This window comes from Podarcis liolepis (assembly GCF_965112155.1).
Source record: "Podarcis liolepis genome assembly, chromosome: 5".
Classification (NCBI taxonomy): domain Eukaryota; kingdom Metazoa; phylum Chordata; class Lepidosauria; order Squamata; family Lacertidae; genus Podarcis; species Podarcis liolepis.
Genome location: NC_139556.1, coordinates 92,342,096 through 92,365,059, shown reverse-complemented (window position 1 = coordinate 92,365,059; position 22,964 = coordinate 92,342,096). Strand labels below are relative to the sequence as shown.

General features: G+C 44.2%; 2 protein-coding genes and 1 long non-coding RNA gene across 6 annotated transcripts in view; 2 read left to right on the top strand and 1 right to left on the bottom strand.

Annotated features, from left to right (window-relative positions):
• Window positions 1-22,964, top strand: part of LOC310707552 — a 345,072-nt gene that overhangs the window by 52,952 nt on the left and 269,156 nt on the right. The gene's annotated exons all lie outside the window — the stretch shown is intronic.
• ZNF639 (zinc finger protein 639) lies at window positions 3,798-16,019 on the bottom strand. 4 transcript variants are annotated; one of them, XM_083504390.1, is made up of 4 exons: window positions 15,880-16,019; window positions 6,625-6,693; window positions 5,705-5,812; window positions 3,798-5,505 (listed from the first exon to the last, which is right to left on the bottom strand). In XM_083504390.1, exons 2-4 carry the CDS (start codon window positions 6,680-6,682, stop codon window positions 4,355-4,357), a joined length of 1,317 nt encoding a protein of 438 aa, XP_083360516.1. In that variant the 5' UTR covers window positions 6,683-6,693; window positions 15,880-16,019; the 3' UTR covers window positions 3,798-4,354. The 4 variants fall into 4 exon arrangements, with proteins under 4 accessions (XP_083360516.1, XP_083360517.1, XP_083360518.1 ...); XM_083504391.1 differs by having other exon boundaries at window positions 15,852-15,954; XM_083504392.1 differs by having other exon boundaries at window positions 15,533-15,882.
• LOC310707361 (uncharacterized protein) lies at window positions 18,196-22,605 on the top strand. The gene is made up of 2 exons (XM_083504483.1): window positions 18,196-19,471; window positions 22,537-22,605. Exon 1 carries the CDS (start codon window positions 18,276-18,278, stop codon window positions 19,434-19,436), a length of 1,161 nt encoding a protein of 386 aa, XP_083360609.1. The 5' UTR covers window positions 18,196-18,275; the 3' UTR covers window positions 19,437-19,471; window positions 22,537-22,605.

The window sequence follows — 22,964 nt, the reverse complement described above, 5'->3', positions numbered from 1 at the left end:
ACTGTGGGAGGCAGTGGAAGACAGGAGTGCCTGGCATGCTCTGGTCCATGGGGTCACGAAGAGTAAGACACAACTAAACAACAACAGATTCCCGTTAAAGCTATGGTTTTCCCAGTACAGTGGTACATACGCTTCAGGTTACAGATGCTTCAAGTTACAGACTCCGCTAACCCAGAAATAGTACCTCCAGTTAAGAACTTTGCTTCAGGATGAGAACAGAAATCGTGTGACGGCGGCAGCGGGAGGCCCCATTAGCTAAAGTGGTACCTCAGGTTAAGAATAGTTTCAGGTTAAGAACGGACCTCTGGAACAAATTAAGTTCTTAACCTGAGGTACCACTGTAGTGATGTATGGAAGTGAGAGCTGGACCATAAAGAAGGCTGATTGCCGAAGAATTGATGCTTTTGAATTATGGTGCTGGAGAAGACTCTTGAGCAGGGGTCAGCAACCTTTTCCAGCCATGGGCCGGTCCACCGTCCCTCAGACCATGTGGTGAGCCGGACTGTATTTTGAAAAAATAATAATGAATGAATCCCTGTGCCCCACAAATAACCCAGAGGTGCATTTTAAATAAAAGCACACATTCTACTCGTGTAAAAACATGCTGATTCCTGGACTGTCCGCAGGCTGGATTGAGAAGGCGATTGTACCGCATCTGGCCCCCGGGCCTTAGGTTGCCTACCCCTGCTCTTGAGAGTCCCATGGACTGCAAGAAGATCAAACCTATCCATTCTGAAGGAAATCAGCACTAAGTGCTCACTGGATGAACAGATCCTGAAGCTGAGGCTCCAAGACTTTGGCCACCTCATGAGAAGACTCCCTGGAAAAGACCCTGATGTTGGGAAAGATGGAGGGCACAAGGAGAAGGGGACGACAGAGGACGAGATGGTTGGACAGTGTTCTCGAAGCTACCAGCATGAGTTTGACTAAACTGCAGGAGGCAGTGGAAGACAGGAGTGCCTGGCGTGCTCTGGTCCATGGGGTCACGAAGCGTCGGACATGACTAAACAACAGAGATTCCCCTCCAAAACACACTCATGCAATCATAGAATTGTAGCGTTGGAAGGGACCACGAGGGTCATCTGGTCCAACCCCCTGCAAAGCAGGCATCTTTTGCCCAATGTGGGGCTCAAACCCATTACCCTGAGATTAAGATTTCAGCCTTCTTGCGAATAGACTTGTGCCTGTTTGCTCAGCAGTAAAAGAAGAAGAGTCTTCGGGAGTCATAATGACTTAGTAAATTTATTATGCCACTTGCTGGTGGGACTTATAGTCCAAAAAATTTGGAGGGCACCTAAGGCTGCAGTCCTCTATGCACGCTTAACCTGAGAGTAAGTCCCTTGAACTCAACAGGACTGCCTTCTGAGCAGATGAAGATGGCAGTTAGCCACTACTCTACACTAGATTAGGTGCTTAATAGTGCAATGCCAGAAGTCCTTCAGAGTTTGATGGGACTTACTCCCAGGTTAATGGTGTATAGGATTGCAACCTAGCAATCTGCGTTCTTCAAAGGCCTCTCCATTGCTTAGCCTTTAAAAAGATGTTGCAGCAAAGACCTGATAAATGTGAAATGTGAACTATTCGGAGCATTTGTACCCTGCTCTTCAGCTCCCTGAGTGGTTCACATACAATTAAAAGAAGTCAGTCCCTGCCTGCAGGGTTATGATATAAGAAAAACATGGCACATGAAGGAAAAAGGATACAAAGGGAAGAATCAAACCCAAGCACTAAGTTGCTCTTATAATGACCAGCTGGCTCAATTCCTGGGGCACAAAGTGCCTGATCAAGCTGATCTTTCAGCTAATGCGAGCGAGCTGTGTTTTCCATCTTCCCCACTGAAGCAGTCTGATGGAATGGCTACTCCCAAGTAAGTCCTATTGTGCTCAATGGAATTTCCTTCTGCATAGGCATACATAGCTTTGCACTGCTAGAATAGCAAGCAGCTGAGCAGAGCAGAGCAGAATAGTTTTTGCCCAGAGGCAAACTGTGCCACTTGGAAGCTTGCTAGACTACCAGAGCTGTTGGTATAATAGCGTAGTGGATATAATTTTATAGATTATAGCTTGGGGATATAAAACATTTATAGGTCACATAATAAACCTGAATAATTTAAGAAGATAGAAATTAACGGCAACTCCCATGGAAATACATGCTGTTAGAAACTGAAATATGAAAGCTAGAAGCTAAATGGACCTTAAACCTAGGTTATGGATGCAACAATGGAATGTCATGGAAGAATACAAAGCTGGAAATGAATGAACTGGAGCTAAAATATGTTCATTTTTCACATGGTATATAGTCCTTCTCCTGCCCACGCCCTAATATTCTCAAGAGGGTCTCTTCTCTAGTCTTAAGAGAGTACCTGGAAGTGGGGAGGCAGAAAAAGGTCCTTTCCTTCCACTCTGCAGTTTTAATCCGAAATCTTAGGTGAAGTACTGAGCCCAGAGAACAGAAACTGCTTGCGTTAATGAAATTCCCTGTCACAAAACGCGCCTAGAACAATGGGAGTTTCAAACACTGGATACATGGTGCTTTCATCAGTCTTATCACAGTAGGTCCAGAATTCAAAGAGCTACATTGCACTTTAATGGTCCACGGTCCCAGAGCGCTTCCTCAAGCAGCAGGAAACACTTTCTCTGCTTCCAGAAAGCAATTCTATTGAGAATTTAATTTTTTTCAACCCTCTTAAATAACGCCCCCCCCCCCCATTTTGTGCATATATATCTACTTTTCATATACACAGCACCTTTTTTGAGGCATACGTAATTTCACTTCCCCAAGATCAGTGTGGAAGACCCTTTACATCAGGGTTTCTCAAAGTGTATGGCAGGAGAGGATGGCAAGTGTGGTGGGAAGATTCAGGGACAATCAAAGAAACAATCAAATCATCAACACAATTGAATTGTTATTCTTTTGCTATCTACTTTTACACTTGCATTATTTGCTGGTTTCATTTGCTACTGTGATGGCTTTTAAGATGGTTGTTTTAGGTTGCATCCAACATTAGTCAAATTCAGTACACTCGTTGAAGGTCTTCACTAATGTCCATTAATTTTAATGGGTCTACTCAGAGTAGAATTCAGTTTTATAGTCCTTTTTACCATGTTATGTATTTATAGAGGCTTTCGGACAGCTTGTAGTTGTATATTGGGTCGTATTTAAATTAGTGCTAAGGAGATCATTCCATCAGTGCAAATCTTTCTACCTGCCCAACAGAACAACTTCCCCTCCACCGCACTGTACTGGGGCTTACATAATATTTATTTGCAAGTGGCATGGAACAGGTTTTCCACAGAAAAATAAAGCACTGGAAAATCTGCTATCCCACATCACTGGTGTGAGACACACTCAGCTATATATGTATGACTCTCACTTGGGAGTGATGGTAGCAGAACAAGGAGATGAAACATGAAAGTGGCAAATGGAGGACTTGCGTAGAAGCTGTTTTTCCAACTTACTGACATCTACATAGTGTCCAGAACAAGAGCAAACTTTCAAGTCAGCTCTCAACTTCAGTACTTCTACATTTTCGCCTGATCTCAATGTGAGACCACTTTGGTTCAAACACAGATACTGCCACTTAATGCCTATACTGTTATGAGCAGATCCCCCTCTAGATATTGGTAGATATTCATGCTATCACCTTAAATCTTCCCCTTGCCAGATTTTAAGGGACAGTTTTTCAATCATATAAATAATATTCTCTGCTCACAAAGTGGAACTTTTCATGGTGTCCTGTATGAATCTACACATCTCTACCTGCCGCTTGATGATAATAGTACGGAACACAAATGACATACACATATCTGAGTATTTATTTTTGTCCCCCCCCCCCATAGGTACAAAACAACTTTATACTATGCTATCTTCATACACCAACTGCACATGCTATTAATGCATTAACAGGTTCACTGACACACACAACTTCCCCCCTCCCACCCCAACTCAACAGCTGTTTTCACTGATGTGCTTATTTTCTACCTGCAGAAATCCTGGTCAGGAAACCCAAAAATGCAGAGAAAGGGTCATTGATTGCACTGATTGAAAATTCACTGAACATTTCTTGAACAATCTGCATAGTATGTGTAAAGAAAGCTGGTGGGTTGGGTCTGCAGCCAGCTCACCCTACAGGGCTGCGAGTTCAAAGCCCTGGTTTCCATTAGAGCCAGGATTTATTACTGAACACAAGTAGGGCTACATCACAAGTAGGCCTCTGCCTATAGTGAGTCTTTCATAGTGACATAGGAGTAGATTCATTTGAAGTTCATTCAAGGATAGCATATGTGAAAACATGTTTAAATTCTAATATTCTGAGCTAGATTCTGACACAGGGACACACAACAACAACAATCAATCAATCAATTTCATGAATTTGAAGATGGCTTAAAAGGTCTTTTTCATTTCCAAATCTCATCAAGCAATCAGTGCACTTGTGAGGCAATTCAGCCGAATGCCTGAAGTCCAAGTGAATTTTGAGGTCTCCAATCTGCCCTGTCGAATATTCACAATATTGACACAAATAAATCCCTTCCGACATGTGAGTGTTCAAATGTTTGCAATATTCCAGCATGCCTGAAAAGCCCTTCCCGCAGTCATCACAAACATGGGGGAATATTTTGGTGTGCTCAATTGCCACATGCCGGTTGACATTGGTATGAAGCCTGCTGCGGAAGCCACATACTTGGCACACAAAGAAGTTCTTGCATTTGTCAAAGCTGATTTTGTTGACCAGACTGTACTGGCCTTGCTGCTGCCTGCTGTGGTAGCTGTCGCTCAGCTCAATCAGCCGGCCTGCATGCTCATTCACCACATGGCTGTGCAAGTCCTCGGGGTCACTCGTCTCATGCTCACAAAACTGGCACAGGTACTGTTCATCACAGCTGTGCTCCTGGAAATGGAGGTACAGCTCACTGCTGGAGGAGAACTGGACGTCGCATTGCTCACACCAGTAAAGGTGGTCGCTGAAGTGTGTGTCTGCTATATGCTGGCTCAAGTTCTCAAACATTACTGTTTTGTAGTCACAGTATTTGCAAATGTAGGGATCTTCCTCGTGGATTTTTAAGTGTTCAATAAGCACTTTTTTAGAGGAGAACGTTTCTTTACATACCCGGCAGATGTTGCCCTCAGGACATGCCTTGTGCTTCAGGACAAGATGCTGCTTCAAATCTGAAAAGTACTTGCTGTTAAATGCGCAGCGCTCACATTTGTATAAGCCACTGCTGTTGGCCCGTAAGAGAGGCCATTTTGGTTGAATGGTGACATTCAAGGGAGGGTTTTTCTCAAGCACTTTGCAGCTTTCAACTGGGATTTCCTCCGTTTCCTCTGCTTCAAGCTTCTCCGGTGAAATAGTTTGAGTTTCTATGTCATGAACTTCAACAGCCTGGACTTCAGTAGTAGAAATTTCTACAGTCTGAATATCCAGTGGTTTCTCCTCTTCAGTTAAGCTGTCATTGAAGATAGGAGACTCACATGTGTCTTTAAAAATCCCATTATTAGCAGGTTTATCTGCAAAAAGGGAATAAAAGATATGCAAGATGAAAATCAGATGCACAGGTTTTTTCTTTTGCCATTTTAATGTGCCTGACAAAAATGTATCAAAGTACAATGAATAGAAATATTAGTTTTTAGAACCAATCCACGTTCTACTGAGTTATGGACAAGGAGATCACATATGTGAATTAAAAAGCAAGATGCTAAACCTTACCTCGATTATCAGAAACCTTCAAGTCTAGCTGTTTCATAGAACACACACTGTAGCAGTGGTCTGAAAATATGCCGCTATTGTCTATGTATTTTGGGACGCCTGAAGAATCTAGACAGTTAGAAGGAAAGGCAAGTGTTAAGCTTGACACACTTTTTTTGCTGCTTTCTCATGCAATGTACAGAAACTACAACTGATATAATTTGCACTGATGACCAATGCTGAAAATAGTATTTAGAACTTATATAGCAATGTTTATTTCCAAAGTATGACAGAATCAAGGACATTGTGTTCTTATGCTCAATTCCCTGCAGTAAATAAATTAACAAGGTTAACAAAGGAATCCAGAAATACTGTAAATGGATGGTATTTCAGTGGCAGTTATGGCTTTATAGGACGGCTTTGACTCCACAATCCCATCGTTTTGCCTTTTCTCAGAATAGCCTAGACAACAAATTATTATTTAGCATATTTCTCTTAGAAGCAACAATGCTAACAAAGCGTACAGAAATCCTTTTGCTCCTTATTTGATACTATGGTGACAGCAGTGGTGCTACTTCAGACACCAATGAGCATTACTGTGTGTTGTACACAACACTGTAGTTTCTGGACAAACTTCTATTTCAGTCATACTGTAATCGAGAACCATAAAGGTTTGCAGCTTTTATACCGAACGTACAACATTATAACTACATATATTATATGCATAAAGACATGCTTTGCATATTCAATAAACTGGTACATTTTAATTACCAGGAATAGGGAATAGGGAAAGATATATGTCCTAGTTGATACTTAGTTTTGAAAAATAAGCTATTCTTTACCCACCCATTTCAAAATGTATCTTGTGACTATTTACCTGCTTTATTCACAAGATAACTAATAGCTTTCTGTAAATGAAATAGGTAAACATATTAATCTACCTGAGTAGCGTGAGGGGTGCAGAGTCTTCCTTTTCCTCTTCTTTGGATGTTCATTCATTTTGCTTCAGTCTAAATGAATTGTAATAAAGAAGAACAGAAAGAAAAACAATAAACTTGTTGAAGCTCCTTTACAGTTAGTTAGATGGGAAGATATATATGCACAACACAAGTCAATAATTTAACCACCCCTGCTGTGCATCAATGTGATCAGCAAAATGATATTTGCCGAGTCTTAAGGCTCTAAGTAACAAGAGATTGTGTGTCACTGGAAGACTTCTGACTCCTGTCAGTCACAACAGGATTTTTCAGGGTAAAAGGCCCATCTATTAAAATTAGCTTGTGCTGGTTTGTGTTAGATTGCTGCAATTAATTTTTTAATGTAATTTATCTGCACTGATGGGTATTCCTTGTTGCATGCCTTTATTATATGTAGGTGCCCACATTGGGCATTAGTATAGTTTAGCTTAGCAATGAAAATAAAGGGTTTTATCCACTAGTTGCACAAGCAAGGCAACTTGAATAACCAATCTTTCTTTTCTCTTCCTCCATAGGGTTAGGCCCCCCTCCTGAACCGTGTGGGCTGTGTTGCACACAGCTGCAGTGTGAGGGGGAAATTGCCTGAAACCAGACTGAGAGATCTTGGGCCAGCAGCACTTAATGTGCTATTTGAAAACATTGGTGAGGCTACTATCTATGTATCAAAGTCAGAAGAACAACAGGGGAACATAGATATGAATCCAGTGTGGCTGCTTTGCTATTGAAGGATTTTGTTTCTCAGGGACCAACACATTTTGCCTAGTTTTGTAGTTAGTCAAAATGCATGTTTGTCATTGATGCTGCCCTCCCCTGAAGGAAAAGAAATGAAACTTTCACTGCACCGTCAAACAATTTTAATCTCACTTTTGGAATCGAAAGTGATATGACTGGACAGAAAAAGATGAGGCAGTTCTCTCACCATTTCCCCCTTTGATAAACTGCTGAATGACATTTTACAACCAAGGGTCTATTCTTGTGTTATTTTCAAATTGGACTTAATTAGATATTAGATATGTTCCTCCCTGGGTTTACATAATAGAATGTGAGGAAAAGAACTGGGTCTTCCAAATTACTAGATGAACTCTTCATTAGAAGCTGAAGAACTGTCAACTATACAACTTCTTACAACAGAGGAAACATCTGAAGGAAGGAAGAAATCAAGCATCAAAAGAAACCTAATCAGATTAGAGAAACTATGCAAAGCACAAACTATTCTTATGATCTGTTTGTAAATTACCTTGAGACACATGTGGGAGGAGACGAATGAATTAATTAACAACAATTTGAGGACTAGGATCTCCTTGCTTTGAAATATTAATCAGTCACATAGGCAGAGATTTAAAGAAGAGGTGCTCCCTTGTATAATACACAACAGGAGTGGGTAACCTCTGGCCTTTCAGATACAGTTATACCTCGTGTTGTGTCTGCTTCATGTTGCGTCTTTTCGCGTTACGTCCCGCGGCAACCCAGAAGTACCGGAACAGGTTACTTCCAGGTTTCGCTGCTCACGCCTGCGCAGAAGCGCTAAATTGCGGCATAAGCGCCAAATCACGCCGCACACCTGTGCAGACACAGCACTTCGAGTTGCAGGCATTTCACGTTACGGATGGGTCTCTAGAACAGACCCCGTCCGTAACACGAGGTACCATTGTATTGCACTCAAAATTCTCATCAGCCCCAACCAGCACAGTTGATTGTCCAGGATTATGGGAGTTGCAACAAAGATATGTAACAAAGGCGTCTGGAGAGCCTCCCTGGGGAAAGCATTCCACACGCGGGGGGCCACCACAGAAAAGGGCTGTTCTCATGGTGCCATCCTCTGTGTAGGAAGCATATGAAGAAGGGCCTCAGATTGTGACTGCAGGGTCTGGGGCAGAGGAGAAGTGGTCCTTGAATTATTATGGCCCAGAGCTGTTTAACGCTATAGAAATTATAAGTCAAAATCAGCACTTTGAATTGGGCCTGAAAAATAACCAGCAGCCACTGATTATTAACCAGCAGCCACTTCTGCACCAGCTGAAGTTTCTGAACTGTCTTCAGAGGCACCTCGTGTATAACATGTTGCAGTAATCTAGCCTAGAGGTTACCAGAGCATAAATGACAGAAGTTAGGCTATCCCAGACCAGATAGGGCCACAGCTGGGCCACAGAGGCTACCTGAGCCTCAAGCGACAGCAACGGATCAAGAAGCACCCCTAAGGTGTGGACTTGCTCCTTCAGAGGAAGTGAACCACATCAATAGCAAGCCATTTCCCATCCATCTGATCTAGAGAACACACTAACAGTGCCTCAGTCTTATCTGGATTGAGCTTCCATTTATTGGCTCTCATCCAGTCCATTACGGAGGCAAGACATCAGTTCAGTACATTCACTGCCACACCTGCAGGTGTAAAGGAGAATCAGAGCTGTGTCTCAGCAGCATATTGCTGACAATATGCTCCAAAACTCTAGATGATCTCACTTAGTGATTTCATGCAGATATTAAACAGCATGGGGAATAAAATCAAACCCTGAGAAACCCCACAATGAAGGCATCATGGGGCAGAAGAGCACTCCTGCAGCATCGCCCTCTGGGAACAACCATCCAAGTAGGACAGGAACCACTGCAAAGCAGTGCCACCCACCCCTAACCTGGACAACTGCTCCAGAAGGATACCATGGTCAATGGTATCAAAAGCCACTGAGAAGCAGGGGAGAATTCTAACAGTTAGAATGGAGATTGGATACGAGACCTGTGTTGCAGGGAGGTTTGGTCTTGGGGAGGGCGAGCCGAAGATTTATTACTTTTGATGCGATTGCGAACTGGAAGGGGCAGCCCTCCTGGAAAAAGACTAATTTACGATGCAACAGGTCAGGAAAGTTAAAGAGCGAGCTTTTAGACTGTATTTCATCGAAACGACAAGATGGCGATTGCTTGCTCGAGTGGAAATGCCTGGACTATTGGAACTTAAGAGAGAGCAGCACAAAGTCCACACAGAACTACAAATAAGACTGTTTTTTTTCCAATCCACTTGCGGAGCAATTCGGAGGTGAAGGAAAAGGAAAAGGAGTAATGACAAGGATTGAGAAGAGGGGACTGGAAATATCATTCTTAATATGAAAGTAGTAGAAAATATTCAAGGATTGGACTCCTGCCGATCAAGAAGCATGGGTACCCCCCACAAAAAGAATTTACAATTTGGAAAATAATTGGATTACATGATATGTATTGTTATAATTTGGATCAATTGGTTTGATGTGTTAAATTTGGTAATATGAAACTTAATAAAAATTATTTTTTAAAAAAAGAGAAGCAGGGGAGAATTAACAAGGACACACTTCCCCTGTCTGTCCTGACATAGGTCAGTTTTAAATCAGTTTCTTGGAAACTGATCATCCTTACAGCAGGAAAAAATGCATTTCACATTCCCAGTTCACAAAAATGAGAAATGTTACCAGGGCACTTTGTGAATGGGTGTAAGTTCGCTGGAGAACAACTTCAACAGCAGCTGAGCACAACAAAAAGAGCCAAGAGTCAAATTAGGATATTCTTGAAGATGGAAATATTTTCAACAGGGAATTTCTGTTCAGTCACAGAGATTATCTCTTATGTGACATGCAAGCTGGTATTGTATAGTAACTAGGAGATCTAGTGATTCACAAAGTGCCTGTTTTAAATATCACCCCTGCCAACATGTCACTAGGTGGTCTGAGGGAAGTCAGTAGTAGTAAGATTTTCAAATTACTAATCCTGCTCTTGACTTTACCATGCCTGAAGTCCTAAATAACCAAGTGTGCACTATTCAACATTTTTAAAAATTGAAAACAGAAAGCATATCTCGATGTGTCTAACTGCAGTAACTCTTAAGCCAATGTAGTCAATAATATGTATTTTTTGAAATATGGCATTGCTCCACCCAAAGTATTGTTCCCTGAACTTCAGCTATAATCATATTCACATTAGTCATCAGCATAAGGCATTAATCAAGGGGAGAACTAGGACCAGACAAAATTATTTTGGGGATTGAAAATTCGTGTTGCTGTAGAGATATGCAGTATTTACACCTGCACTGGCTCCTCACCAATTGACAATGTAGACACAGTGCAGCACTGGATCAGCAAAAGGGGCGGGTGGGTTGTAGCATGTACATCTGGATTGCAATGCTCACTAGGGACTGTCCCTGGAGAAAAACAACCTACATATTCCTGGATCTTTCCCAATATACTCAATGTACTCTGAAACTGCTTATAAACACAGGCTTCCTGATCAAGTACTAGTTGACCCATACGGCCTCATGCACCATTCCAGCTCAAATGTCTGACCTTTGGCTGACTGGAATAATTTCCGTGAGACAATACAGTTGCGAGAGTGTTGCCTCTGGCGAACCCAGAAATAACCAGTCAGCTGGAGGTTATTCACTTGAAAGCAAGGGATGCATTCTGGAGCACAGAATCTCTGTAAGAGCTCTCTGTCCTGTTGCCTAGAGAGACATGAAGGACAGTGTTCTACAAAGGGATCCTAGATCACCAAGTTCAGGGATCAGGGCCTACTGCAAGAGTTAGGCCAAGACTCCTTTGTCCCACAATCTGAATTTCAGAAAATTCAGTTTTATCTTTAAAAGCACAAGTTTTCATCACAGAACAACAGTCATTGTTGAGAAGATAAATTTGAAACTATGTAAGCAGTATGTGAAAATGGGCAAATCTTTGTACTCTGGTTGGCTTTCCATTCCTTCCAGCTTGTACCTCTCCTACGACTACAATAGCACTCAATTAAAATAGCGATTTAAGAATAATGTGTGCGAACCAAATAGGTCTATGCAAAAGATTTTTCATCTACTTAATGGCTGACTGAACTTGGATTTCATGCCCCACTCCATGAACAGTAGGTTGTAAGGACATGTTGATCACATGAAATACATACTCATAAATGCCACTACCAAATTATTTAAATTAGAGCAAGCCACCTTTTTTATATCTTGTGAACTTTTTTTTTTAGAAACCTGTTGAAGATTTAATGGCAAGACGCACACATATCAGACAAGTAGTGAATCAGTCAAGTGAAAAATTATTTTGCTTTTCCTGATCTTTCTTTTGCATTTGTTGTTAAGAATATTATGTTTAAATCCAAAAAGGAGTTTAATTCATATAACTGTAGTGTTGGCAGGGACCCCAAGGATCATCTAGTCCAAACTATGGTTTAGCTTAGTGCAGCAGTGAAACAACTGGGGAGGAGTGGCTCTTCTCTCTGGGAGCTCATGCATTCATATTAAGCCATGGTTTGACTTAGTTTGATGTGTGAACCAGACCTAAAAATGACAGAGCACCAGTATTTAAAAAGAATGGGAATGAGATTGATTGTATGAGAGATATAAACAATTAAGAAAACAGAAAATAAGAACAGCACTTACTCCTGAGGATTGCAATTTTAGTTTCTTTCCCAAAACAGATATATTTCCATATACTATACAGTGGTACCTCGGGTTAAGAACTTAATTCGTTCTGGAGCTCTGTTCTTAACCTGAAACTGTTCTTAACCTGAAGTACCACTTTAGCTAATGGGGTCTCCTGCCACCGCTGTGCGATTTCTGTTCTCATCCTGAAGCAAAGTTCTTAACTCAAGGTACTATTTCTGGGTTAGCAGAGTCTGTAACCTGAAGCGTCTGTAACCAGAGGCACCACTGTATTTCAATGGAACTTGTAAATGTGACTGACAGTTTTCCCTCCCATTTGCCAAAAACTCCCTCTCAGTGGAGGGGAGCAGTTTTGGAAGATATGTGACTATTGCCCTCCCTATCAATCAGCGTTAGAAACTGAGATACGAAAACTAGGCGCTAAATGGCACCTTAAACCCAGGTTATGGGAGCAACAACAGAATGTCTAGGCACACTTTTTAATAACAAGAATACAAAGCTGAAAATGAATGAACTTCAGGTAAAATATTTTGTTTGATTTCACATGGTCTAGACCTTTCCCTGTCCACCCCCTAATATACTTCTTCTCCAGTCTTCAGAGAGTAGCTGGAAGTGGGGAGGCAGAAAAAGGTCATCCTTTCCTTCCACTCTGCAGTTTTATTCTGAAATCCTAGGCACAGTACAGTGCCCAGAGTTCAGAAACTGCTCGTGCTAATGAAATTGCATCGCAAAATGTCCTAAAACAATGGGAGTTTCAAACACTGCTATCGATACCTGCACATCTGGACAACACATTAAGCAGAATGAGGTTGTTAGAATCCCAGGAAATGGAATTGGGCATTCCATCTCAAATACCAGAGGGGAACTACTATTTTTAAAAAATGTTTCTCAAAATAAAAGTCTCCTGTCAAGTAAAATAAAAATCAAGGATAAGTGTTTTAGCACAGTGAACTAAATATCTACTTGCAGGTAGCATTTTTTTAAAGATATAACTTTTTTTTTTAAAAAAGTGTCCATCAATCATGACTTGATATCTGAAAAGATGCAGTTTTCTCCATGTCAGTACCACCTAATATGCTTTGAGGATATATATGCTGCACAAGAATCCTCCTGCAAGTGTTACAAGGAACCAAAAGATTCTAGAATGGGCGCCCTTTCATTATTCCAAATAAACCTATCCCCAATCCCAGAAAACAGGTCTTCTCACATGGGATATTTCTACCAGGAATGGGTATAAGAAAGAAAAACAGCCAGCTCTCCACCCTATGAAAGCCTCCTCTTACACTTATACACACACACCACAAACACACACAAGGGTGGCATACGTCCCTGCCTTAAGAAGTGTGTAGACTGCAGAAATGATGGGTAGTGGAAGAGATAAAAAGCAGATCCTCTCACCTGCCTCTTTCCTTCTCTTTAGCACAAGTGAGCTCAACACATAAGAGCAGCCTGCTGGATCTGATCAACAGCCTATCTAGTCCAGCATCCTGTTCTCACAGAGGCCAACCAGGTAGCACTATGTGAGCACAAAAGCACTCTCCCCTCCCCTGGTTTCCAGCAACTGATATTCAGAAGCATTGCTACCTCCAACTGTGCCAGTAGAGCATAGCCACCATGGCTAATGGCCATTGATAACCCTCTCCTACAAGATGGGTGACACCTGGCTTGAGAGCAGTACATGTGAAAAGGATCTAGGAGTCTTGGTTGACCACAAACTTGACATGAGCCAACAGTGTGACGCGGCAGCTAAAAAAGCCAATGCAATTCTGGGCTGCATCAATAGGAGTATAGCATCTAGATCAAGGGAAGTAATAGTGCCACTGTATTCTGCTCTGGTCAGACCTCACCTGGAGTACCGTGTCCAGTTCTGGGCACCACAGTTCAAGAAGGACACTGACAAACTGGAACGTGTCCAGAGGAGGGCAACCAAAATGGTCAAAGGCCTGGAAACGATGCCTTATGAGGAACGGCTAAAGGAGCTGGGCATGTTTAGCCTGGAGAAGAGCAGGTTAAGGGGTGATATGATAGCCATGTTCAAATATATAAAAGGATGTCACATAGAGGAGGGAGAAAGGTTGTTTTCTGCTGCTCCAGAGAAGCGGACACGGAGCAATGGATCCAAGCTACAAGAAAGAAGATTCCACCTCTAAACATTAGGAAGAACTTCCTGACAGTAAGAGCTGTTCGACAGTGGAATTTGCTGCCAAGGAGTGTGGTGGAGTCTCCTTTGAAGGTCTTTAAGCAGAGGCTTGACAACCATATGTCAGGAGTGCTCTGGTGGGGTTTCCAGCTTGGCAGGGGGTTGGACTCGATGGCCCTTGTGGTCTATTCCAACTCTATGATTCGATGATTCCTCTTAAAGCCATTCTTGGGAAAGCAAGTTTCATAGTCTGAGGAAGTACTTTTTTAAAATCTGTCCTAAATCTCCCAACATTCAGATTTATTGGCTGTCCACAAGTTTTAGTGTTATGAGAGAGGAAGATAAACCTTTCTCTGTCCACTGTCTCCACACCACACATAATTTTATAAACTTCTTTCATGTTGCTTCCCATTCGCCCTTTCTCTAAACTACAACTGTCCAAACGCCGCAATCTTTCTTCACAGGAGTTCCCAACCTCAAGGACCACTCCCGACTCTATAGATAATTTGTGACCCTTCCATCCTTCCAGAGAGCCCAAATGAATGCTATAAAAATCCAGCCTCGTTGAATCACCACCCCTAAAAGCAGCAAACCCCCAAGCCCCGTCCCCACTGTTTTCAAACCACATTGTCCCTCCAGGTGCCCCATCCTACATTTGTGTTTTTACATGGTCACGAGCTGCGTCCGCCTTCTCACAACCCGCCGAATCTGACGCGGAAGCTCCGCTGGGGTGGTTCTCTAAGCCGCTCCTGGGCGCATAAAGCGCGCAGGAATGAATTAGGATGCCTTGCGCGCTGCCACCATTTACCATTCATTGATTAACTGGGTTCCTATGCGGTTTCAAGGGGCGCAGGTGGCGCTGTGGATTAAACCACTGAGCCTAGGACTTGCCAATCAGAAGGTTGGCGGTTCGAATCCCCGCGACAGGGTGAGCTCCCGTTGCTCGGTCCCTGCTCCTGCCAACCTAGCAGTTCGAAAGCACGTCAAAGTGCAAGTAGATAAATAGGTACCACTCCGGCGGGAAGGTAAACGGTGTTTCCGCGTGCTGCTCTGGTTCGCCAGAAGCGGCTTAGTCATGCTGGCCACATGACTTGGAAGCTCCTTTGGCCAATAAAGCAAGATGAGCACCGTGCCCCCAGAGTCAGTCACGACTGGACCTAGTGGTCAGGGGTCCCTTTACCTTTTGCAGTGGTACCTCAGGTTAGAAGAGTGCGTAACCTGAAGCGTATGTAACCTGAAGCATATGTAACCCAAGGTACCACTATATGCCGGTTTTACATAAAGACACACGTTGCTCCCTCCCTCTCTCTCTGCCCCCCCCCCAATAACTGGCTACCCACCTCAGAAGGTGAGAGGTACATTCATAATGGGATGGATCCTCTGACAAGGGATAATAAACGGTCTGAACGTAATCAAGCCTGGGTCCATCCTGCAGATGATGATGAAGAGGGTATGTGTGTGGAGCTAGCGAGCCTCTTACAACACCACAAAGCTGAAGAGAAGGCGCCCGAGTTGCCTCAGAGTTTGCGGGGGGGGGCGCGCGCCGTGGATAATAATAATAAATAGCGGGATTTCCTTCTTCCCTTCTCCCCCTTCCAGTGGCAGGAGGACGTTTGGGGAAAAAAGGAGGCCGAACCTTCCTTCCCTCCCCACACCTACCTCACGCCTTCCCCGCCACAGGACTCACCTTGAGCAGCAGGCCGCAAGCGGCGCCTCACACACGCGCCGCCGCCGCCGCAACGGAAGATGGGGAGGGGAGGGAGGGGCGGAGGAGAGGAGCGCGCGCGCGCGCCGTGTTGCCCCGCCCCTGACGCAGCTGGGCGCATGCGGGCGTCGACGCCACGCCTCCCTTACCCCTGAGGGCCTCGCGGTAAGACCGGCCGATCTAACACGCCCAGGCAGGGAGGTGTGTCCTAGGATGCCGGTGGTTAGTGGGGCTCCGCCTCTGTGTCCACGGCGACTCTTTGCAGGTGAAAATAGGCGTGCTTGCATCAAGAGGCGGGAGGGTTTTTGCGTTTCTCTGTTGATTCTTTTACATTCAGGTTTTTTTTCTTAAAAAATTCCTCGCCCCAGATGCGGTCCGAAGTGGTACAGTCCATTCTAGGCACCTGGTCTGGACTCTCGCCGCCTCATTCTGATAAATGTGGGAAAGGGCGGGTGACGTCTCTTGCCCCCCTCTTCACACCTGTATGCGAACTCGCCTATACGCTTTCATTTTCAGCACGCGGGGTTAACTGTGATCTTTAATCGCATTCATTTTAAGCATTAATTGATTTGTTCCTGTATTGCCCACGTGCTGAAAATTCAAAGTTATGAGCGAGTTCTGTATAGTTATATTGATATACATTATTGTCACTTGTACAACTTGTATATAGTGAGATTACACGAGAACCCCCAGCTCCCTATATAAACTATATAGTTTTAATTCTATCAATGTTTACATATTTAAATGATTGCTTATTCTAAGGTTTTTTTAAAATCTGATGAGAAGTGCAAATATGTTCCAATATTGCTGTTTTATCCAATCATTGTATTTATATATTAAAAAATTAAGTGACTTACAACATGCCTGAGCGCCTGTATATTTGCATTTTCCTGTACTGTGTTGCACCAATGCGTTTTGAACATATTCCACTTTTCCATAAATCAACTACAGTCATACCTCAGGTTGAAGTAGCTCCGGGATAAGTATTTTCGGGTTGCGTGCTGCGGCGACCCGGAAGTAACAGAGCGTGTTACTTCCGGGTTTTGCCGCTCGTGCATGCGCAGGCGGTCAAAATGACATCATGCGCATGCGCAGAAGTGGCAAATCACGACCCACGGATGCGGGTTGCATTCACTTCTGGATGCGAACAGGGCTCCGGAATGGATCCCATTCGCATCCAGAGGTACCACTGTACTGTACTACATTACTGCCCTTTTCATACTCTGATGCAGTTCATGTAATTTTATCATACAGGCAACAACCGTCTTGCGCTTGTCCAATATGTGTTTGACTGCACATGCACACATCGCAGCAACTTGGAAAAAGGGGCAGGGTGGAGCAGACTTATGCGTGCTCTGCAAACCCGTGGGAGGTGGTGGTGGTCAGGAATGTAAACCCCATGCAAAATGGTTGTTGCCTATATTTAAAATTCCAGCAGTGGGAGAGCTGAAAAGCAGAGCTCACTCCATCAGCTGTGTGGTGACAGACTTCCCTCAAGCCTTCTCTCCCCTCAACTGTTACCTGGGGGCAGCTGTTCCATCAGACTCAATGAGAGAGATAAGAAGCCGGCCTCATTTCACCAGCTTTGTTGGAGATCCAGATCCATCATGCACCTCCTGTCTTAGAACTGTGCCAGCTGGTCAATAGAGGAACAACAGTCTAGAAATTGGTGCCCAAGTTTAGATTTTCCTCTTTCCACTTTGGCCATGTTGGACAGTAAGTCACTCTGGGAGCCTTTTTGGGCAAATGCAACAAACAAACAAACTTCGCTATTTCCCAGGTTTTGATCACCCAGTCTTACATTGTTGGGGACCTTCTCTTTCCCCCCAATTATGACAGGTTGTAATATGGGCAGCTGTCAATACATTAATAGCCATTTCTCTATCCTCTACTAGGACTTCATATTTTACAGAGGCGGTTTTAGGGTAGCGCGACCAATTTGGCTGCACTGGGTGCCGTACTGCAGGGGATACCACAACAGTGCTGTAGAATGGAGCGCAAGAGGCTGGCGATGCCAAATTTTAGTGTCCCACAGAGCTGAAATTTGAAAGCCCCAAGTCCCCCACTGTCTTTTACACAACCAACTAGAACAACCAATGGGAGTAAACACCTTGTGATTATTTTGATTTCTCCAATTATACTGGGTCATAATTTCTTTTCAGACAGGTCCAGAAAATGCGCTGTCTGAAAACATATTTTTGAAACTATCATGCAGTTGTCTTCAAGAGATAGTAATGCGGGTGACACATGTTAATGTGTGTTGAATGAGTCAGGTCAATGTGTATTATGACACAAGGTTGCCTAAGGACTAGGCAACAAGAAAGCAGAGTTGGGAGGATCTGGGGAAATGAACAGGGGGAGGAAGGAAGCTAAGGGGAATGGAGCAGGAGGAAGGAATACAAGAGGAGGTAACAGAGCAAGAGTGGGATGCTGAGGAGAACATCAGGCAGCTGGATGGAACACTTCAGGAGCAATTCACAGAGCTGGAGGAAAGTGAACAGGAGAATATTCTAGAACAGGAAGGAGGACCACAGAAAGAGAGCACTGAGCTGGATGGAGGTATGCCGCAAGAGATCCCAGAAGATATTGGCAGGGATCATGAGTGTGTCACAGGTATGGCTGGAGGAGCCAGGCCAAAGATCAAGGAGCAGGTTCAAGGTGGGCAGGAAGATTATATAGAGCAGCCTACAGAAGCCCCCAAAAGGAATACTGAGCAAATTAGAGCAAGCCAAGATGTATTTAGAGGGTGGACCACAGGAACCCATAGGAAGATCTTGAGGCAGGCTGGGAGATCCTGGGAAGAGATCACAGACCAAGCGGGAAGAGGGCAAGGGAAGATGGCAGAACAGGACAACCAAGGTCAAGAAGCAGGTCTAAAACTAGTCAGGGACCTCTTGGCTGTTGTTGCCAGGTCTGACCTTCCTCACGAGGAAAAGCTGGAGCTGGAATTTGTGACTCTCCAGTTTATGATGGGAGGCAACGTGCACTTGCTTGGGGAGCTACAAAGCCAGGCAGTGGTGGAGACCTTCCGCCAGGAGGTGTTTGCAAAGTTCCCAATCCCAGCTTTCCATGTGACGAGCTCGGTGATCTGTTGCGACCAAGCAGCCAGCCAAAGGCCCGAGAGACCCCAGGTCCTGACTGAAAATGGCTGCTCCAGGCAACAAGAAAGAATCTACTCCCAGCTCATCTTCTTCCTGTGTAGAGCCCCTTTCTTAAAGTCGTGGGACCAACTGGATCGACTGGCCGAAATGCTGCACAAGCTGAAGAACTGCATCTACTATAACCCGGTGGCTCTGGTTGGGGTCATTGTGCAGGTGGATCCAGACCCGGGTTTGGATGCAGAACAAGAGGCTCGGGCACGGCGCTGGCTGAGGTGCTTGTTAGATGGGTTCTTCTGCTGCGACTTACTGTTAGATCAGGATGGGACAGAGCCAGAAGTTCAAGTTCAGGTGGCTGTCTATCAGTCAGGCCAGCCCGAGAGGGCTTTAGAGGTGAAGAGAGCAGCATGCCAGGCAATACGAGCAGCTCTAAAGTTCTGAATTGGCACCACAGATGAACACTCTGCTCACATCAGGTAAGGTTAAAGGAACAGAGCAACACTGACTACTAGAATGAGTTGGAATCTAGATGCAAGGGGACAGCAGAAGCAGATTCTCCATTCCCCCTCACTGGCCCAGGGCCTAGGAGATGAAGCAATTATGTGAATAGTTGCAGAGCATGTTGGAATTAATTAATTCACCAATGAGCGCAAGGCAATTGGATGGTTGCCTGACCATTACCTAGATTTCACATCCCTGAATGTTGGTTGAAGTGTATGGAGCATTAGGGGAGGGGCAGTACCTCTGGTGGTGGACACATCATGCTCCTTCCGAGGTAGTTTGTCCACCTTTGGCCCCCACCTTCCACTCAGCTCTCACCTGTGGTTTCTAGAAGCTGCCAGCATGCAACAGCAGCCACACCCCAGGAATGGCTTCAACTGGCCCGCTAAACCAAGTGAGGGTAGCTAATGGGTCTCAACCCCTAAGTGACTTAGGGACTTCCCCTGCATGTGAAGACACACTCCGGCAGATTGGGCGGATGAGATCAGTAGTTGGTCCAACGGTCAAGAAGGCTGTTTCTGCTCGTGCTGTAGAGGGAAATGAGGGGCAGATGGGACTAGTCAACCTAGGAAGGGTGCCCATCTAGGAGAAGAATCCTAAACCTCCTAAACCTCTTGATCCTAAACCTCCGCTGCCTTGTTGGATATCTTCAGAAGAAAAGGCTAAGGAGTAAACCCTACACAAATCCAGAGCGGACTTCCTAAGTCGGATGGTGTCTTGTACACCTCCGGCAACTAAGCTGGTGCCAAACATATTGCTCTGCTTTCCTTTGGACCTCATCAGCGAGGCCAAGATGGGAGTGTGGTCATCTGGGCAGCCCAGGAGCTTCATACATGCTGCCCAGGCTTGTGTCCCAGGGAAGTCACTTCAGTGCTGCTAACGCAGTGGTTTGACTTCACCCCCAGAGGCACACTCCATTGTCTCTCGAGACAGACAGGTGCCAACAATGGCAGGAGGTGTGTATTGAAGTCAGATCAGTGTCCAGCTTTGGCAGCTAGACTTGAAGCTGCAAGGCTACTAGGAGCATCTCATAGTTGTTAAAGCTGTTCCGTGTAATAGGCAAATATTCTGCACACATTCTTATACTGCACTTGTATCTACATACCTAGACTTGTAATACCTAGATCATAGGAGCTAGAACAATGCAAGGCCAAAGGGCTTTTTGAAACAACATGCCTCATATCGCATCACAGCCATGGCAGGAGAATCTTGCTTTTGCAGAGTGCCCCTTTCTATGCTGCAGTCTCATTTCACTTTAATCCAAGGCAGTGTGTTGTGATCACCGTTTCCTGGTTTTACAAACAGGATAATATAATCCACAAAGGCTGGCCACTTATGCATCTTCCAAGAGAGAAAACCTCACCCTACAAAAAAGAAAAGAGGACATAAATCTCCATAGGCTAATTTATATTCAGACACAAATTTAGAAACATTTATTAAAATTCAAATAGAAATACAATGCATCTCACTATAGTGACAAAGATGGTGATCAGGTGAGCTGTGGGTCTGCTCAATCTGTTGTTCAGGTGGCTGCTGTTACATGCTGACAGCTTCTAGAAGCCACAGGTGATAGGAGAGTGCAGGCTGCGGGCCAAAGGTGGGTAAACTACCCCAGAGGGAGCACAATGTGTCCTCCACCAGATGTACTACCCCTCCTTTAACCCCCTATATGTAACCATGCACATACACTGTTATTATTATTAAAATCTTAACCACCCTTCATCAAGATTCCAGGGCAGTGGTTTGAGTTCTTGGCCAAAAAGCAGCACAGCCATTTATTTCTCTCTTCGCTTATGCTATTTCCCCCCCTTTCAGATCATTCATATTATTCTGTAATTCCCTTTTAACTCTTCCATGGCCACACCTCTAAATCTATTCTGTTGTTCTGGCTAGCTTCCTCTGCTTCTTTCAAGTCCCACCACAAGACCATCCTTCTAAAAAAAAAGAAAGAAAAATACCTGTAATTAAATCACTCTGGTCCATCTTTTATCTTCTATTGCCTTTTCCGTGTCCCTCAAAGTCAGGGATTGACAACGCAGCACCCACAGACATCAGGGTGCTCACCAGAACCTCCTACTGTGCCTGCAAAAGGTCTCAGCAAATATCCCCTAAAAACCCACAATGCAGGAGATAGCTTGCTCTTCTGACTCAGTTCCTGCACTGGCTCAGTCTCTTCTACACCCCCCAAAACAGCCATTTTGTGACGGGCACCCACGGACCTTTCTCAAAATTCCAGATATACCCACTGGCCCCCAACAGTTGGAACCCCCTAGTTACTACAGTTGTTAAATGGCACTGCCCTCTTTTTCAAACCCGTCTCATACATGTCATGCTTGCAGGGCTCTTGATATAGCACCTAACAAACAGAAGACACTAAATAGATGTTGAGTGTGATTATCATGGTGACTAGTCCTATTGGGACTTGGGTGGAGCCAGAGTCAATGACAGGCAGAGGCAACTAATTCTAGTTTCGCCTCACATCTTCCTCCCTGCTAAGGTCTACAATGATAGGATTGAGGTTAAGGAGAAGGAAGCTGACAAGTCAGTGGTACCTCCTGGACTGGATGTAAGGAAGGCAGGCTTCAGTTGGACTATAGTTGGTGGGGCAGTTGCCCACATGCCCCAATGGACCAGTCTTCACAGCTGCTAAATGTCAATTAGCACTGGCGTAGGTGGAAATTGGAGCCTAAATGCAGCAACTCTATGCATTACAGTGGTACCTTGGGTTACAGACGCTTCAGGTTACAGACTCCGCTAACCCAGAAATAATACCTCAGGTTAAGAACTTTGCTTCAGGATGAGAACAGAAATCGTGCGGTGGCAGCGCAGCAGCAGCCTGAGGCCCCGTTAGCTAAAGTGGTGCTTCAGGTTAAGAAATGTTTCAGGTTAAGAACGGACCTCCAGAATGAATTAAGTTCTTAACCCGAGGTACCACTGTACTATGTGACATGTAGAAATGTTTCACAATAAGCTTGTTACTTTCAGATTAATTAGCAGTCACCTACTTTAAATATTCATATTATGTTGTTTTTATTTACAGCTCTCCAGTAATACTCAGGATCTCATTCATCACTGGAACATCATTTAAAATTCAGATTATTCCCTCCAATCTCTCTCTGTGTATTTTGATTTTGGAATTATTTACATCCAGCATTTAAATGCCTAGTAAGTTGGTTACTCTCAAGAGGTGGGGAAAGGTAATCTATGCAACCAGCCTACTTGGTATGTTACAGCCAGTTACACAAGCGAAGAGAGAAAGGAGTATCACATATATTGCAAAGAAAGTTTTGGAAAATGTAACATATGACTCCAAGTCAGAAAATAGGTAGTTTAGGGCCAGTCTGGATGAGGCAATGAAGCGTCGTGATTAGATCTTCCATCTCTTACTTTTTAAAAAGCAAAAAGTAGCTGGGGGGGGGGGAGAATTCAGAGTGGGACCATGGTTCTTGCTTTCCCTCTGTATAGACG

Coding starts and splice junctions, on each gene's coding strand:
- ZNF639 (XM_083504390.1), bottom strand. CDS start 6,682: ATGAATGAACATCCAAAGAAGAGGAAAAGGAAGACTCTGCACCCCTCA. Junction 5,813..6,624: donor GCACCCCTCACGCTACTCAG/GTAGATTAATAT, acceptor CTAACTGTCTAG/ATTCTTCAGGCGTCCCAAAA. Junction 5,506..5,704: donor GAAGGTTTCTGATAATCGAG/GTAAGGTTTAGC, acceptor CCCTTTTTGCAG/ATAAACCTGCTAATAATGGG.
- LOC310707361 (XM_083504483.1), top strand. CDS start 18,276: ATGGAGCAGGAGGAAGGAATACAAGAGGAGGTAACAGAGCAAGAGTGG.